Source organism: Pseudophryne corroboree, chromosome 4 (genome assembly GCF_028390025.1).
Source record: "Pseudophryne corroboree isolate aPseCor3 chromosome 4, aPseCor3.hap2, whole genome shotgun sequence".
Classification (NCBI taxonomy): Eukaryota; Metazoa; Chordata; class Amphibia; order Anura; family Myobatrachidae; genus Pseudophryne; species Pseudophryne corroboree.
In genome coordinates, this window is record NC_086447.1 from 640,627,087 (window position 1) to 640,644,443 (window position 17,357).

Consider the following 17,357-nt stretch of genomic DNA (forward strand, 5'->3'; position numbering starts at 1 on the left):
GAGACGTTGCGCTCCATAGAATTGGCCATGGAACCAGAAGATTACATGGTATCTCTGGATGTACAGGATGCTTACCTGCATGTGCCCATAGCACGGTCACATCAGTGTTACCTCAGGTTTGCCATCCTCCAGCAGCATTATCAGTTCCAGGCTTTGCCCTTTGGGCTAGCAACAGCCCCCAGGGTATTTACCAAGATTATGGTGGTTATGGCAGCTTATCTCCGCAAGCAGGGAATAAGAATTTTTCCATACCTAGACGATCTGTTAATCCTTGCTCAATCCCAGGAGTTACTCTTGGGCCATCTCCAACAGACAATAGCTTGTCTACAAAGACACGGATGGCTCATAAATTGGGAGAAGTCGTCCCTGAATCCATCACAATGGATGGTTCACTTGGGGGCCATATTGAATTCAAGTCTACAAAGTATTATCTTACCGGAGAAGAAGATCTCCAAGGTACAGGTAATGACTCAGGAATTGTTGCACAGTCAGACAGTTTCAGTCCATACAGCAATGCGACTGATGGGTCTGATGGTGTCAACATTCGACATGGTGGAATATGCGCAATTCCACTCCAGACCCTTACAGCACCTCATTCTAACCAGATGGGATGGAAGACATCAGACATTAAAGAGACAGATGATAAAGCTTCCAGTAAGCGTAAAAAGGTCACTAGCTTGGTGGCTACAGACGGACCATCTAGACAAGGGGAGACCCTTTGGGATAGCAGATTGGCAAGTACTGACAACGGATGCCAGTCTTCAAGGCTTGGGAGCAGTGTTCAAAAATGTTTGGTTCAGGGAAAATGGACCACGAAGGAAAGTTGCCTGTCAATAAATTTGTTAGAAATAAGGGACATATATATGGCTCTAGTTCAGGCAAAGGACCTTCTGCGGGGAAGACTAGTCCAGATCCGTTCAGACAATGCAACAGCAGTAGCATACCTCAACCATCAGGGAGGAACTCACAGCAAAGGACTGATGGAAGAAGTAACTCACATACTAAGGTGGGCAGAACTTCATCTTCCGGCATTGTCCGCAGTGTTTGTACCGGGAGTGCTAAACTGGGAAGCAGATTTTCTCAGTCAACACACCATTCAGGAGACCGAATGGGCATTACACCCGGAGGTATTTCAAACTCTAGTAGACAGATGGGGTCTGCCAGAGATAGATCTCATGGTATCCCGTTGGAACAACAAAGTTCCAGCATATGGGTCGAGAACAAAGGATCCCGAGGCGATCCGTGTAGACGCACTGTCAGTGAAATGGGAATTTCATCTGGCATATCTATTTCCTCCTATCTCCCTGTTGCCCAGGGTAGTGAGGAAAGTAAAGCAGGCAAGGGGAGCCATAATTCTAATAGCTCCAGCCTGGCCCAGAAGACATTGGTATATAGATCTGCTAAGGATGTCCCTGGAAGCTCCAATACTGCTTCCTCAACGTCCAGATCTACTGACGCAGGGGCCTTGTTGTCACAGCCATCTGGAACGGCTGTCTTTGATGGCGTGGCTGTTGAAACCTCTATCCTGAAATCAAGAGGTTTTTCACAACAGGTAATTCAAACCATGCTTAGAGCAAGAAAGCTTTCTTCAGCTCGAATTTATCATCGAATATGGCAGGCCTATATTCTTTGGTGTAACAAGGGAGGTATGAATCCAAGATCTTTTAAAGTATCCAGGATTTTGGATTTTCGACAAGCATGAAAGGATAAGGGTTTAAAAGCGGCTTCTTTGAGAGTTCAAGTATCAGCATTAACTATATGGTTTCAGAGAAAGATTGCGAACCTGCAGGATGTGCGTTATTTCTTTCAGGGAATGTTCCACATTCAAACACCATTTGTTCCTCCTGCAGTTCCCTGGGATTTAAATCTGGTTCTTAAATTCCTTCAGGGGGGTGTAATATGGCTGACCGGCGATCAGCTTACCGACGCCGGGATCCCGGCAGCATACCGACGCTGGGATCCCGGCGGGGATGGGTGAGTGCAGCAAGCCCCTTGCGGGTTCGGTGGCGACCTATGGTCGCCATGGGTTCTATTCCCACTCTATGGGTGTCGTGGACACCCACGAGTGGAAATAGTCCCTGTTGGTCGGCATGCCAACTATCGGGATAGTGAGGGGCCAGGATGCTGGAGGAGGTCATGTGACTGTCGGTCTTCCGACCGCCGGTGACATGAATACCACCCCTTCAGGGGGCTCCATTTGAACCACTTAAGAGAGCAGATCTTAAATGGTTAACGGCTAAAGTTCTTTTTCTACCGGCAATGGCGTCAGCTAGAAGAGTGTCAGATTTAGGGGCACTATCGTGTAAGTCTCCTGTTCTGATCTTTTATCCAGATAAAGCAGTTCTCATAACTAGATCTGGTTATCTTCCGAAGGAGGTCTCAAAGTTTCACCTGAACTAAGAAATTGTAGTCCCGGCTTTTCAGGTATCGGGACTGTCTGCGGGAGAAGCGTCACTGGATGTAGTCCGTGCATTAAGAATTTACATGGATCGTACTAGTGCCATCAGAAAGACAGATTCTCTCTTCATTCTTTACGGATTTCACAAAAGAGGATGGCCTGCTACTAAACAGATGCTAGCAAGATGGCTTTGAATGACAATTTTAGAAGCATATTCTCGTGCTGATCTCCCTGTTTCGGCTAATGTGTCTGCACACTCTACACGTAGGGTAGGTCCTTCATGGGCAGCACAGCATGGTGTTTCAGCAGAACAGATTTGTAAGGCAGCCACATGGTCTTCCATTAACACATTCATTAGACATTATGCCTTGGATACTTTTGCCTCTCATGACGCAGAATTCGGGCGAAAGGTTCTCCTGGCTAATCAGGAGCATCCCCACCACTAATAATGGCTTTGGGAATCCCAATGTTATCCTGTGGATAACCTGTGGACCCAGCCGGAGAAATATACTGTTATGGTAAGAATTTACCGTTGATAACGGGATTTCTCCTATGTCCACAGATATCCACAGGGATCCCACCCTGACGCACCTGATTTGAGGATCTTGACAATCACTAAACCTCTACCCTCTTGTATGAAAGGGTGTGCATGTGTGTTCTTATCGCCTGAATAGGGTTCTACATGAGAGTCCTGCCTAATTTCTGTGAAAACAACTGATTTGACTGAGTCGTGGGCGGGATTATATGGAGGAGCCCGATGCATCCTGGGAGGCCAGAAAGCTTGTGACTATTTGGCGCCATTTCCGCTGTCGCATATCCCAATGTTATCCTGTGGATACCTGTGGACATAGGAGAAATTCCGTTATCAATGGTAAGTTCTTACCATAACGGTATATATTCACCCTGCTGCAGAGGACCCCGGCTTCCGACGCTGGATACAGAAGACCCCAATTAAGTAATAACTGACTAATTAAGCTCATTTAATTTGAAACTTCCAAGTCCTTACTTAGTCCTCAGTGGGGGTGTCGCTGGGGTCCCAGAGCGAGTCCTGGTAATTATTTCTAAAATTATTAATTTTAGGAAAAATCTGACTTTCTCTGGAGGTGCAAACATTTATAGAAATTACTATGTCATATTTTCTCTCCCGCAATTGATTACTAAAATCTAGTGCCTGCAGGTTTTTTAAATTTCCCCCGCAATTGGATTACCCCCAACAATGCTCCACACAAAGAAGTTAGCTTTTGGGCCACTCTTATGGGCCACGTTCTCAGTGTATAACTGTACCCCAATCCAAGCTGCACCACAAGCTTATAGTTATAACATAGTTCTCCTAATTATAGGTTATTATTTTCAAGATTGGTTGGTCATTCAGAATCATATGCAATTATTTTGGTCCTGTGCAGAATCAACCCCCTGCCATTTGGAAACATGTAAGAGTAATATGTTAGCCCACAAAGGCATACCAATTTTTTAAACTAGAAACCAACCAAATTAAGCATCAGCTCCGACTCAACTTGAATAGTCTTCCAGGCTGCCGGGAGCAGCACCTGAGATTTGAGAGCCTGCGCAGGGTGCATGCAATGCTACTGGCGACAGGGTGCCATTACAGGCACCCTGCTATCCAGAAGAAAGGGCCATGGGACAGCAACAGTGCTACTTCTACATGCCCCAGCATGCTTTCGTAGTCAAGCACAAGCATACACAATTAATGTCTGTTAGGTATTACTGAAACTTATAGCTCTACAAAAGTACAAAATCATTTTATATTACCCTGACAACAATCGGTCAAGTGGCACCAGGAAGAGCCCCACTGGTATTCAGAATGGAGCAGGAATGCCCTTGTGGGGGGACGACACATGCTTTTTGGGGGACCTATGTCCCCTAGGAAATTCTGATGCATAGTATCAGTGTGTACTGACACTTTTATTGGAGGGCCTTCACACTGACAATATGTTATACACAAAGGGGCATGGCTTCGTGGGCATGATGGCCCACCACCTTTAGTGAGATGTCCCCATGAGCCCCTCTGATAATGTTGAGAGGCATGCTTTAGTGGTAAGCAGCCCAAGCTATTGCAGTGGTACTGGTTACTTATTTCACAGGGTGAGACCATTTATTTATTTATTTTAATTTTGAAATTGAAGTAATTATCACCATGTATATTCACTCCATCTGCACCAAGGTATGCTTAGAGCTTATCATGATGCAGAAGAATATTTTGTATTTTCAATTGGACATTTCTTAAGATATCAAAATATATTAGTAAGAGCACAATTTTACACTTAAATACTGTTTTAAAAGTTATGTTTTTGCTGCACTGCTTTGGAAAAATGTTATAATGTTGCTTGTCAGTCACTTACCTTCACATAAAACAACTAAGGGCCTGATTCTGATTTGGGAATAAAGTAGGAAAGAGCAAGTACTGTAACTGTGCAGCTGGACAAACCATGCTACAATGCAAGGGGTGCAAATACATAAATGTTTTGTATGCAGGGAAAATAATGTCTGCTGTTGCATGTACTGTATCCTACAAATACTGGGCAGTGGACAGCTTGATTTTTGCACAGCAATTTGGATTTCAGCTTGGACATGGCCTCTAATAATTACATCTCTCTGCACATTAATCAATTTGCCACATCTGCAGTGCAACATGGTATTGTCACTTGCTCTTTCTTGTTTAATTCCCAAATCAGAATCATATCCAAAATTAATCACTTTATGTTTGTATCAAAAAGTGTAATGACGTTTTATTTTCCATTGCAGTGGTATCTGAAAATGCTAGTTACTCTCATTGTGGGGCAACTAATTGTCCTGCTTCTTCTGTTGGATCTAGCAACATTACTGTATCATCAACCGGTGTATCAGACAACCTACGTTACACTCTTATGGGCATTTATACTGGTAAGTGTCATTCACACAATAGCTGTCATGTATCGCACACAATGTCTACTACATATCATGAATGCTGCACTAGATAGAGACAGGGGTGCTGACCTCTGAGAAAGGGGGGGTGACTTTGCAGGGATGCCGCGATTGTGGGCCACGCCTCACATTTTAGTCACAGTGGGAGCATGGCCAGTGTTCTGTGAGCTGCTGGCATGCCCCCCAGTCCCTCTGCCTCCCAGGAATAGATGCATGCACACAGCGTCTATTTACCGCTGCTCTGCTCTGAAATTCCCCCCCCACCGCTGGACACTGCGGCCCACATCAGGGACAGCTGGGAGGTATGCGCATGCATCCAAGATGTACTATGCATGGGTCCCAATGGTCATCGCCAACAGTTGCAGATGGAAACTGCATGGAGATTAAAGAAATGGAAAAATAACCTGCACTAATGACAAACTAGTCTGATATATTGTGTGAAAATTATATAGCAAGAGAATACCAGCAGAATTATATATATATATATATATATATATATATATATATATATATATACATACACAAATTCACGATTGTATTATGTTAATTCAACTTCACTGGGTGCTACTGTACCTCCTCATTCAGTATTACAGACACAAATCAAAAGAAAAATAGATATCAGATGCATGATGGGTGCACTAGGACTCTTGCTAACAAACATGTTAAAATAACTTTTTCATTATTGTTCATCTAAAAGGTGACAATTTTATACTGTACTGCAAAGCAAATATAATCATAATATAATCGCGTCAGGTGTGTCCTTAGATGATGTACAGTAAATATATGAATTTGAGATCACAATGCTATTCCTGTGATTTTCTCATACTGATGCCCATTAAATGGGATAATATATGCATATAACACTTGTCGTCTGCTCCCCTTTCTCACAATTGTATTGTAGTCCAGTGAGATTAATATATCCTCCCTAAAAAATTATTATTATCAGCATTTCAAAAAGTGACTGTGAGCTACTCAGGGGTATAGAGATACTTACTAGTAAATGTATTATAGCGGAACGAATTGTGCCGCTATAACACTTTCTGCTTTGCCTCATTACCGAGGCAAAGCAGGAAGGGACATCAACAAGATGTAAGAACATCTTGTCTGCCAGAGTGGGGGAGCAAAAGCTCTCCCCTCCGACAATGCCTCCCTGAGCACACATCGCTTTAGCTTATTGCTGATGTGCTATGTCTCCCTGCTCGGCCGGCTCCACTGCGCATGTGCAGGATCTCGTTCCCAGTGCTTTCTAAGCCAGTAACCACCACAGCCAGGGAAAGCTCTGTTCCTGCTTTGGACAGAGCAGTAACTACGTGTGTGCCAGGTGTGCCTGGCACACAGCGCAGTTGACCTGAGGGCTCAACGGCCAGCATTCCATGTCAGTGGCTTGTAATGAGTCAAATTGACTCATTACAAGCCGCCTGTGCTGTGTGCATTGGAGGATAAGAATAGAGGAGCACAGTGCCGTAACTAGACATTTTAGCGCTGTGTGCAAGAAACGGCCTCGGCGGCTCCTCCCCTCTATGTAAACAGGGGCAGTGCACGCCGTAGACGCGCAAAAAATATATATGGGCGTGGCTTCATGGGGAAGGGGTGTGGCCACAAAATAATACCAATTCATATTACAGTGCACAGTAGTCTCTATTATTCAAATTACGCCACACAGTAGCACCACTACACCAGGTAGAGCCCCTTTTACACATTACGACAGCCAGTCCCCCTTTTTACACATTACGGCAGCCAGTCCACCTTTTTACACATTACGGCAGCCAGTCCCTCTTTTTATACATTACGGCAGACAGCGTCCCCTTATTACACATTACGATAAACAGCGCCCCCTTTTTACACATTACGGTAGACAGCGTCCAATTATTACACATTACGGCAGACAGCGTCCCCTTATTACACATTTCGGCAGAAAGCGTCCCCTTATTACACAGTACGGCAGACAGCGTCCCCCTTTTTACACATTATGGTAGACAGCGTCCCATTATTACACATTATAGCAGACAGCATCCCCTTATTACACATGACGGCTGACAGCGTCCCCTTATTACACATTACGATAGACAGCGTCCCATTATTACACATTATAGCAGACAGCGATCCCTTATTACACATTACGGCAGACAGTGTCACCCTTTTTACAAATTACGGCAGACAGCGTCCCCCTTATTACACATTACGGCAGACAGCATCCCCCTTATTACACATTACGGCAGACAGCATCCCCGTATTACACATTACGGCAGACAGAGTCCTCATTTTTACACATTGTGGCAGACAGTCCCACTTTTTACACATTACAACAGGCAGAGTCCCCTTTTTACACATTCGGCAGCCAATCCCCATTTTTACACATTACGGCAGACAAAGTCCCCCTTTTACACATTACGGCAGACAGTCCCCTTTTACACATTACGGCAGCCAGTCCACCTTTTTATACATTACGGCAGCGAGTCCCCCTTTTTACACATTATGACAGGCAGAGTCCCCTTTTTACACATACAGGCCAGTCCCCATTTTTACAAAGTCCCCCTTTTACACATTACGGCAGACAGAGTCCTCTTTTTTACACATTACTGCAGACAGCGTCCCCTTATTACACATTACGATAGACAGCTCCCTCCTTTTTACACATTATGGTAGACAGCGTCCCCTTATTACATATTACGGCAGATAGCGTCCCCTTATTACGCATTTCGGCAGAAAGCGTCCCCTTATTACACATTACGATAGATAGCGCCCCCCTTTTTACACATTACGGTAGACAGCGTCCCCTTATTACACATTACGGCAGACAGAGTCCTCATTTTTACACATTATGGCAGACAGTCCCCCTTTTTACACATTACGACAGGCAGAGTCCCCTTTTTACAAATTCGGCAGCCAGTCCCCATTTTTACACATTACGGCAGACAAAGTCCCCCTGTTACACATTACGGCAGACAGTCCCCCTTTTACACATTACGGCAGACAGTCCCCCTTTTTACACATTACGGCAGCCAGTCTACCTTTTTACACATTACGGCAGCGAGTCCCCCTTTTTACACATTACGACAGGCAGAGTCCCTTTTTTACACATACGGGCCAGTCCCCATTTTTACATAGTCCCCGTTTTACACATTACGGCAGACAGCGTCCCCCTTATTACACATTATGGTAGACAGCGTCCCATTATTACACATTATAGCAGACAGCGTCCCCTTATTACACATGACGGCTGACAGCGTCCCCTTATTACACATTACGGTAGACAGCGTCCCATTATTACACATAGAGCAGACAGCGATCCCTTATTACACATTACGGCAGACAGTGTCACCCTTTTTACACATTACGGCAGACAGCGTCCCCCTTATTACACATTACGGCAGACAGCATCCCCCTTATTACACATTACGGCAGACAGCATCCCCGTATTACACATTACGGCAGACAGAGTCCTCATTTTTACACATTGTGGCAGACAGTCCCCCTTTTTACACATTACAACAGGCAGAGTCCCCTTTTTACACATTCGGCAGCCAATCCCCATTTTTACACATTACGGCAGACAAAGTCCCCCTTTTACACATTACGGCAGACAGTCCCCTTTTACACATTACGGCAGCCAGTCCACCTTTTTATGCATTACGGCAGCGAGTCCCCCTTTTTACACATTATGACAGGCAGAGTCCCCTTTTTACACATACAGGCCAGTCCCCATTTTTACAAAGTCCCCCTTTTACACTTTACGGCAGACAGAGTCCTCTTTTTTACACATTACGGCAGACAGCGTCCCCTTATTACACATTACGATAGACAGCTCCCTCCTTTTTACACATTATGGTAGACAGCGTCCCCTTATTACATATTACGGCAGACAGCGTCCCCTTATTACGCATTTCGGCAGAAAGCGTCCCCTTATTACACATTACGATAGATAGCGCCCCCCTTTTTACACATTACTGTAGACAGCGTCCCCTTATTACACATTACGGCAGACAGCGTCCCCTTATTACACATTTTGGCAGAAAGCGTCCCCTTATTACACATTACAGCAGACAGCGTCCCCCTTTTTACACATTACAGCAGACAGCATCCCCTTATTACACATTACGGCAGACAGCTTCCCCATATTATACATTACGGCAAACAGCGTCCCCATATTACACATTACGGCAGACAGAGTCCTCATTTTTACACATTGCGGCAGACAGCGTCCCCTTATTACACATTACGATAGACAGCGTCCCCCTTTTTACACATTACGGCAGACAGCATCCCCTTATTACACATTACGGCAGACAGCTTCCCCTTATTATACATTACGGCAAACAGCGTCCCCATATTACACATTACGGCAGACAGAGTCCTCATTTTTACACATTATGGCAGACAGTCCCCCTTTTTACACATTACGACAGGCAGAGTCCCCTTTTTACAAATTCGGCAGCCAGTCCCCATTTTTACACATTACGGCAGACAAAGTCCCCCTTTTACACATTACGGCAGACAGTCCCCCTTTTACACATTACGGCAGACAGTCCCCCTTTTTACACATTACGGCAGCCAGTCTACCTTTTTACACATTACGGCAGCGAGTCCCCCTTTTTACACATTACGACAGGCAGAGTCCCTTTTTTACACATACGGGCCAGTCCCCATTTTAACATAGTCCCCGTTTTACACATTACGGCAGACAGAGTCCTCTTTTTTACACATTGCGGCAGACAGCGTCCCCTTATTACACATTACGATAGACAGAGCCACCCTTATTACACATTACGGCAGACAGCGTCCCCTTATTGCACATTTCGGCAGAAAGCGTCCCCTTATTATACATTACAGCAGAAAGCGTCCCCCTTTTTACACATAACGGCAGACAGCGTCCCCCTTATTACACATTACAGCAGACAGCTTCCCCTTATTACACATTACGGCAAACAGCGTCCCCATATTACCCATTACGGCAGATTGCGTCCCCTTATTACACATTACGGCAGACAGCGTACCCTTATTACAAATTACGGTAGACAGCATCCCATTATTACACATTATAGCAGACAGCGTCCCCTTATTACACATTACGGCAGACAGCGTCACCCTTCTTACACATTATGGCAGACAGCGTCCCCCTTATTACACATAATGCAGACAGCACACCCGTATCACACATTACGGTGTTACGACCCGGATGCTCAGGACTGGAGAGATCTTATACAGTGGTCCAGAGCAGCAGGACGTAATGCTGGGAAAGGGAAATGGAATGGGAAATGTTACTACCTGGAGGCTCAGGACTGGAGAGATCTTATACAGTAGTCCAGAGCGGCAGGTTGTAATGCAGGGAAAAGGGAAACGGAATTGGAATAGCCCCTGGCACCCTACCTCCGTTGTTTTACCCGTGCTGTCAATTCACTCTTGCGAGACTATGGTTTCTTGGGCCCATGGCAGCCGCGTTTGAAGGGCGTATTAAGTCTGCCCAACTCCGATGCCCCCTCAGGTCTTAAGGAGAGACAAAGAGTGAACTGAGACAGGGTAATAACAAGGGGCCCTCTAACTGAAACAACAAGGCCAGGGGCTACTGGCTAACCTAAAACAAAAAGTATGCGCGGCTTGCCGCCAAGGAAAAGGACAACCAAAGATACCACTTGTCCACTCCCCTACACGGCACCGCCGAGCTCCGGGGAGGACAATGGAAGCGGAAACCTCCGCAATGCTCCAGTACAAACAAAACAATACTAAGGCGGCCTAGGCCGCAACACGCGGCAAGGCCGCCACTCACGAAACCCGGGTGAGAACCCCAACCGACTGCCACAGGTAAATGAGGACCAGAAGGATTCCCAGGACCGGGTAATGAACTCCAAGATACAGGAACTCAGGGAGCAGGACGGACCGGATACGACAGACCAAGAACAGACGTTCACCAAACATGAGCAGCATGCAGGAAGCTATCACCGGCGTTAGTGTGAGGCACTGAGGAGGCATATAACAGGGAACCCTCCAATAGAAACACAAAGGCTAATGAACAAATGCCGTGCAGCTGCTTTGCTGCACGAGCAGGGGAAAACAGGTGAATGCTGATTAGTGCAACGGGGAACGCGGTCCGCCTGTGGCGTCCCCGTTGCTAAGGACCCGGCGGCCCTGCACGCACGGCGTCCTAGCGTTGCCAGGGAGCCACCGGCTTGCGCGCGCCTAGCGTCCCGGCGTTGCTAGGCGCCGTGCAGAAGAAACAAGAAGAGAGGCGCGGCGCCCGTGACCGCTGCTCTGTCAGCGAGCGGGTGCACCGCCGCGCCTAACAGTACCCACCCTTGAGGAGGGGTTACAGAACCCCTAGAGCCGGGTTTCTGAGGAAACTCCTGAAAAAATACCCTCTTAAGTCTTGAAGCATGTAAATCTTTATCCAACACCCAAGACCTTTCTTCAGGGCCATAGCCTTTCCAGTGGACCAAAAAATAAAGTCGGCCCGAGACATCTTAGAATCTAAAACCTTCTCCACCAAGTACTCCTGCTGCCCCTGCACATTCACCGGAAGTCTACTCCGGGAAGCCTTCCGAAGAAATCTCCTGGAGGAAAAATACTGTTTCAGAAGGGAACAGTGAAACGTATTGCCAATCTTTAGTGATCTCGGTAAACGTAATCGAAAAGCAACTGGGTTGATCTTTTTAATGATAAGGAACGGTCCAATAAATTTGGGTCCTAATCTAGCCGAGGGCTGTCGGAGCCTGATGTTGCGGGTTGACAACCACACCTTATCTCCCACCTTAAACGTGCATGGGCGCCGGGACCTGTCCGAAAAAATCTTTTCTCGGAAGGCAGCCTTCTTGAGGGCAAGGTGAACTTTTCTCCAAATAATTCTAAGACAGGAAGTTAAGGTCAACGAAGAGACTGGAACATGAGGGTAAAAAGAATTTGCTCTAGGATGGAAACCCAACACTGAAAAGAACGGAGACTCCTTGGTGGAGAAATGACAAGAGTTATTATAAGCAAACTCAGCCAACGGCAGAAATTCAGACCAATCATTCTGAAGTTTGGCCGAATATAACCGTAAGTACTGTTTTAATGACTGATTTACACGTTCAGTTTGTCCGTTAGACTGGGGATGACATCCAGATGTTAAAGAAAGTTTCATATTCAATGAGGCACAAAAACGTTTCCAGAATCGTGCAATTAATTGCGGACCCCGATCAGAGACAATATCCGTGGGTAAACCATGGAGTCTGAACACATGGCGGAGGAACAAAACTGCTAACCCTTGAGCAGAGGGTAACCGGGGGAGAGCAATGTAATGAGCCATTTTACTAAAACGGTCTACCACCACCCAAATGACTCGAAGGCCTGCAGAAAGAGGAAGGTCCACCACGAAATCCATGGATATATGTGACCATGGCCTGAGAGGAATGGCTAGAGGCATGAGTTGCCCGACTGGCAACGCTCGATCAACCTTGAACTGAGCACAAACCTGACAGGAACAGATAAATTCTTTAACATCTTTAGAGAGACTAGGCCACCACACCGAATGAGATACTAGTTCCAAGGTCTTAGTGATACCCGGATGACCAGACACTTTGTTGTCATGGAACTCAGCTAGAACAGAGCCTCTCAGAAATTCAGGGACAAAAAGACGATCAGCAGGAGTAGCTTTGGGAGCCTGCTGTTGAAGCTGGACCAGCTGTGTAAATAAATCCTGTGTGAGGCCTGCCCGGATGATAGATGATGGAACTATGGGGGTGGTGGAAGTATGGTTATTGTGAACTGGAAGAAAACAATGTGACAGAGCGTCAGCTTTCGTATTCTTGGAACCGGGCCTGAAGGGGATAATAAACCTGAAACGAGTGAAAAACAATGCCCAACGTGCCTGCCGAGCATTAAGTCGTTTAGCTGACTCAATATATTGCAGGTTCTTATGGTCAGTAAACACTGTAATGGTATGCCTAGCACCTTCCAGCCAATGCCTCCACTCCTCGAAAGCCCATTTAACTGCCAACAATTCTCGATTACCAACATCATAGTTGGATTCTGCGGAAGAGAATTTCCTGGACATGAAGGCACAAGGGTGTAACTCCTGAGACTCCGGATCTTCCTGAGAAAGGATAGCCCCCACTCTAACCTCTGAGGCATCTACCTCGACTATAAAGGGGAGCTCCGGGTTAGGATGTCTGAGAATAGGAGCCGAGACAAAGGCCTGCTCCAAGGCCAGAAAGGCAGACTCAGCTTCTGGCGACCAATTGGAAGGGTCTGCTCCTTTTTTAGTCAAGGCTACAATTGGAGCGACCAAACCAGAAAAGGCATGAATGAAACACCTATAATAATTTACAAACCCTAAAAAGCGCTGAATTGCTTTTAAATTCGTGGGTTGCGCCCAATTAAGGATGGCCTGGAGTTTTTTCGGTTCCATATAAAACCCCTGGGGAGAAATAATATACCCCAAAAAAGACACTTCCGTGATGTGGAAATCACATTTCTCAAGTTTAGCATATAAATTATTCTCCCGTAGCTTTTGAAGAACCAGACGCACATGGGAAACATGTTGTTCCAAAAACTCGGAGTAGATCAAGATGTCGTCTAAATAAACGACTACAAACTTCCCAAGAAAGTCACGAAGCACATCATTAATAAGGTCTTGAAATACCGCAGGCGCATTAGACAGCCCAAATGGCATCACCAGTAATTCATAATGACCTGACTGAGTGCTGAAAGCCGTCTTCCACTCATCCCCAGATCTTATTCGGATGAGGTTATAAGCTCCTCTAAGATCGATCTTAGAGAAGATGACGGCAGAGCGTAACTGATCAAAGAGCACTGAAATTAATGGCAAGGGATAGGTATTCTTAACAGAAATTTTATTCAGAGCCCGAAAGTCAATACATGGTCTGAGCGACCCATCTTTTTTCTCAACACAAAAGAACCCTGCACTCAATGGAGACTTCGAGGGCCTAATGAAACCTTTTTTCAGGCTCTCCTGAATGTAATTATCCATAGCCGTGGTTTCTGGCCCAGACAGGGCATATAATCTCCCCTTAGGTAAAGTGGCATCTGGAATTAAGTAGTGATGTGCACCGGAAATTTTTCGGGTTTTGTGTTTTGGTTTTGGGTTCGGTTCCGCGGCCGTGTTTTGGGTTCGGACGCGTTTTGGCAAAACCTCACCGGAAATTTTTTGTTGATTCGGGTGTGTTTTGGATTCGGGTGTTTTTTTCAAAAAACACTAAAAAAAACAGCTTAAATCATAGAATTTGGGGGTCATTTTGATCCCATAATATTATTAACCTCAATAACCATAATTTCCACTCATTTTCAGTCTATTCTGAATACCTCACACCTCACAATATTATTTTTTAGTCCTAAAATTTGTACCAAGGTCGCTGGATGGCTAAGCTAAGCGACACAAGTGGCCGACACAAACACCTGGCCCATCTAGGAGTGGCACTGCAGTGTCAGGCAGGATGGCAATTGAAAAAAATAGTCCCCAAACAGCACATGATGCAAAGAAAAAAAGAGGCGCAATGAGGTAGCTGTGTGACTAAGCTGAGCGACCCTAGTGGCCGACACAAACACCTGGCCCATCTAGGAGTGGCACTGCAGTGTCAGACAGGATGGCACTTGAAAAAAATAGTCCCCAAACAGCACATGATGCAAAGAAAAAAAGAGGCGCAATGAGGTAGCTGTGTGACTAAGCTCAGCGACCCAAGTGGCCGACACAAACACCTGGCCCATCTAGGAGTGGCACTGCAGTGTCAGACAGGATGGCACTTGAAAAAAATAGTCCCCAAACAGCACATGATGCAAAGAAAAAAAGAGGCGCAATGAGGTAGCTGTGTGACTAAGCTAAGCGACCCAAGTGGCCGACACAAACACCTGGCCCATCTAGGAGTGACACTGCAGTGTCAGGCAGGATGGCCCTTCAAAAAAATACTCCCCAAACAGCACATGATGCAAAGAAAAATGAAAGAAAAAAGAGGTGCAAGATGGAATTGTCCTTGGGTCCTCCCACCCACCCTTATGTTGTATAAACAGGACATGCACACTTTAACGAACCCATCATTTCAGCGACAGGGTCCGCCACATGACTGTGACTGAAATGACTGGTTGGTTTCGGCCCCCACCAAAAAAGAAGCAATCAATCTCTCCTTGCACAAACTGGCTCTACAGAGGCAAGATGTCCACCTCATCATCATCGTCCGATTCATCACCCCTTTCACTGTGTACATCCCCCTCCTCACAGATTATTAATTCGTCCCCACTGGAATCCACCATCTCAGGTCCCCGTGTACTTTCTGGAGGCAATTGCTGCTGGTGAATGTCTCCACGGAGGAATTGATTATAATTCATTTTAATGAACATCATCTTCTCCACATTTTCTGGAAGTAACCTCGTACGCCGATTGCTGACAAGGTGAGCGGCTGCACTAAACACTCTTTCGGAGTACACACTGGAGGGAGGACAACTTAGGTAGAATAAAGCCAGTTTCTGCAAGGGCCTCCAAATTGCCTCTTTTTCCTGCCAGTATACGTACGGACTGTCTGACGTGCCTACTTGGATGCGGTCACTCATATAATCCTCCACCATTCTTTCAATGGTGAGAGAATCATATGCAGTGACAGTAGACGACATGTCAGTAATCGTTGGCAGGTCCTTCAGTCCGGACCAGATGTCAGCACTCGCTCCAGACTGCCCTGCATCACCGCCAGCGGGTGGGCTCGGAATTCTTAGCCTTTTCCTCGCACCCACAGTTGCGGGAGAATGTGAAGGAGGAGCTGTTGACGGGTCACGTTCCGCTTGACTTGACAATTTTCTCACCAGCAGGTCTTTGAACCCCTGTAGACTGTGTCTGCCGGAAAGAGAGATACAACGTAGGTTTTAAATCTAGGATCGAGCACGGTGGCCAAAATGTAGTGCTCTGATTTCAACAGATTGACCACCCGTGAATCCTGGTTAAGCGAATTAAGGGCTCCATCCACAAGTCCCACATGCCTAGCTGAATCGCTCTGTTTTAGCTCCTCCTTCAATGTCTCCAGCTTCTTCTGCAAAAGCCTGATGAGGGGAATGACCTGACTCAGGCTGGCAGTGTCTGAACTGACTTCACGTGTGGCAAGTTCAAAGGGTTGCAGAACCTTGCACAACTTTAAAATCATTCTCCACTGCGCTTGAGACAAGTGCATTCCACCTCCTTTGCCTATATCGTGGCCAGATGTATAGGCTTGAATGGCCTTTTGCTGCTTCTCCATCATCTGAAGCAAATAGAGGGTTGAATTCCACCTCGTTACTACCTCCTGCTTCAGATGATGGCAGGGCAGGTTCAGGTATTTTTGGTGGTGCTCCAGTCTTCTTTACGCGGTGCCTGAACGCCGAAAGTGGCCCGCAATTCTTCGGGCCACCGACAGCATCTCTTGCACGCCCCTGTTTTTTTTTTAATAATTCTGCACCACCAAATTCAAGGTATGTGCAAAACATGGGACGTGCTGGAATTTGCCCAGATGTAATGCACGCACAATATTGCTGGCATTGTCCGATGTCACAAATCCCCAGGAGAGTCCAATTGGGGTAAGCCATTCTGCGATGATCTTCCTCAGTTGCCGTAATAGGTTTTCAGCTGTGTGCGTATTCTGGAAAGCGGTGATACAAAGCGTATCCTGCCTAGGAACGAGTTGGCGTTTGCGAGATGCTGCTACTGGTGCCGCCGCTGCTGTTCTTGCTGCGGGAGGCAATAAATCTACCCAGTGGGCTGTCACAGTCATATGGTCCTGAGTCTGCCCTGCTCCACTTGTCCACTTGTCCACATGTCCGTGGTTAAGTGGACATTGGGTACAACTGCATTTTTTAGGACACTGGTGAGTCTTTTTCTGAGGTCTGTGTACATTTTCGGTATCGCCTGCCTAGAGAAATGGAACCTAGATGGTATTTGGTACCGGGGACACAGTACCTCAATCAAGTCTCTAGTTGGCTCGGAATTAACGATGGATACCGGAACCACGTTTCTCACCGCCCAGGCTGCCAAGGCCTCAGTTATCCGCTTTGCAGCAGGATGACTGCTGTGATATTTCATCTTCCTCGCAAAGGA

The 17,357-nt window shown here is 46.2% G+C and overlaps 1 protein-coding gene across 1 annotated transcript in view; it reads left to right on the forward strand.

Moving 5' to 3' along the window:
- Positions 1–17,357, forward strand: part of LOC134910085 (protein unc-93 homolog A-like) — a 373,717-nt gene that overhangs the window by 218,283 nt on the left and 138,077 nt on the right. Inside the window, exon 4 of the mRNA XM_063917725.1 lies at positions 5,162–5,299. Within this exon, the coding sequence (XP_063773795.1) occupies positions 5,162–5,299 (138 nt within the window). The remainder of the gene's footprint in view (positions 1–5,161; positions 5,300–17,357) is intronic.